The sequence below is a fragment of the Dipodomys ordii genome, unplaced genomic scaffold (genome assembly GCF_000151885.1).
Source record: "Dipodomys ordii isolate 6190 unplaced genomic scaffold, Dord_2.0 Scaffold45, whole genome shotgun sequence".
Taxonomy (NCBI): domain Eukaryota; kingdom Metazoa; phylum Chordata; class Mammalia; order Rodentia; family Heteromyidae; genus Dipodomys; species Dipodomys ordii.
Window position 1 is genome coordinate 9,552,370 of NW_012267261.1, and position 1,203 is coordinate 9,553,572.

Sequence of the window (1,203 nt, forward strand, 5' to 3'; positions counted from 1 at the left end):
ACTCCTATCTCCAATAAACCACCAGAAAACCGGAAGTGGCGCTGTAGCTCAAGTGGTAGAGCGCTCGCCTTGAGCTGAAGAGCTGAGGGACAGCGACCGACCAAAAAAAAAACTCATAATGCTCCAGAGGCTAAGATCTGACGGTTGAGGTTCAAAGCCAGCCCAGGCAGTAAAGTCCCTGAAAGTCTTATCTCCAGTTAACGGGCCACAGGTAGAGCTGTGGCTCATGCCTCTTCAGAACTACACAAGTTGATTGGGCAGTGTAAGGAAATTCATTCCCAGGTGAAGCCGGAGAAACCGCTAAGGTATCCCAGATTCATCCTTCACACATGGACCCAACACCTGCCACCGAGGCTGTGTCGGCCACCGGGCCTTCATTCTTGTTCCTGGCCATACAACACAATGCAAACTACTACCCCGTTCCTCTTTTTTTGTGTCGGTCCTAGGGCTTAAACTTGGGCCCTGGGCGCTGTCTCTTAATTTTGCTCAAAGCTAGCACTCTAAACTACTGAAGCCACGGCTCAAGTGGCTTGGGATGGGAGAGTGGGGGGCGGGAGGGAGTTGTTGGAGATGAGGGTGTCTCAAGGACTTTTCCTGCCTGAGTTGACCTTCCAGCCCGACGTCAACCTCCTGAGAAGCTAGGATTGCAGGCGGGAGCCACTGGTGCCTGCCTGGCCTTTCTAAACGAGTGATCAGCTATTAAATGCATCGCTCACTCACTTTTTCCTTTCTTCCTCAAGATTACTTTCGGGGGGGGGTGTGGGGTGGGGGGGCTAAATACCAAGAACTCCCGCCAGGGCTTCCCGGTCGCAGGATTTCCCAGCGCTTTGGAAAGCACGTGTCAGAGGCGGGCGCTGGGAGCCGGCTGCAGCGCAGGTCCCCACGCGCCCTGAGCATCCCGAGCCGGCTCGCAGCGGGTGGGCCTGCGGGGTGGCGGGCTCCGGTGAGGTGGGCCCGGCCCTGCCCCGCCGCCCCCTCCGTCCCGCCCCGCGCGCTCCCTCCTTCCCGCCCGGCGGGTACCTGACGGAGAAGACGCGGGCGGGACACGATGCCCCGCAGGTCGATGTAGACGGGAGAGGAGAGCCCGCTCTTCAGCACGAAGTTCCCAAACTTGAAAGCCTGCACGTCGTACAGATCGGCCACCAAGGGATCCAAAGCCGAGCCCGCGGCCGCCATCCTCGCGCGCGCTCCGCTCTGCGAATA

The 1,203-nt window shown here is 59.0% G+C and overlaps 1 protein-coding gene across 1 annotated transcript in view; it reads right to left on the minus strand.

Moving 5' to 3' along the window:
• The window catches only part of Umps (uridine monophosphate synthetase), a 23,364-nt gene extending 22,168 nt beyond the window's left edge, over nt 1-1,196 (minus strand). The window contains exon 1 of the mRNA XM_013019417.1: nt 1,021-1,196. Within this exon, the coding sequence (XP_012874871.1) occupies nt 1,021-1,176 (156 nt within the window). The 5' untranslated portion in view covers nt 1,177-1,196. The remainder of the gene's footprint in view (nt 1-1,020) is intronic.
• Nucleotides 1,197-1,203: the final 7 nt, after the last annotated feature.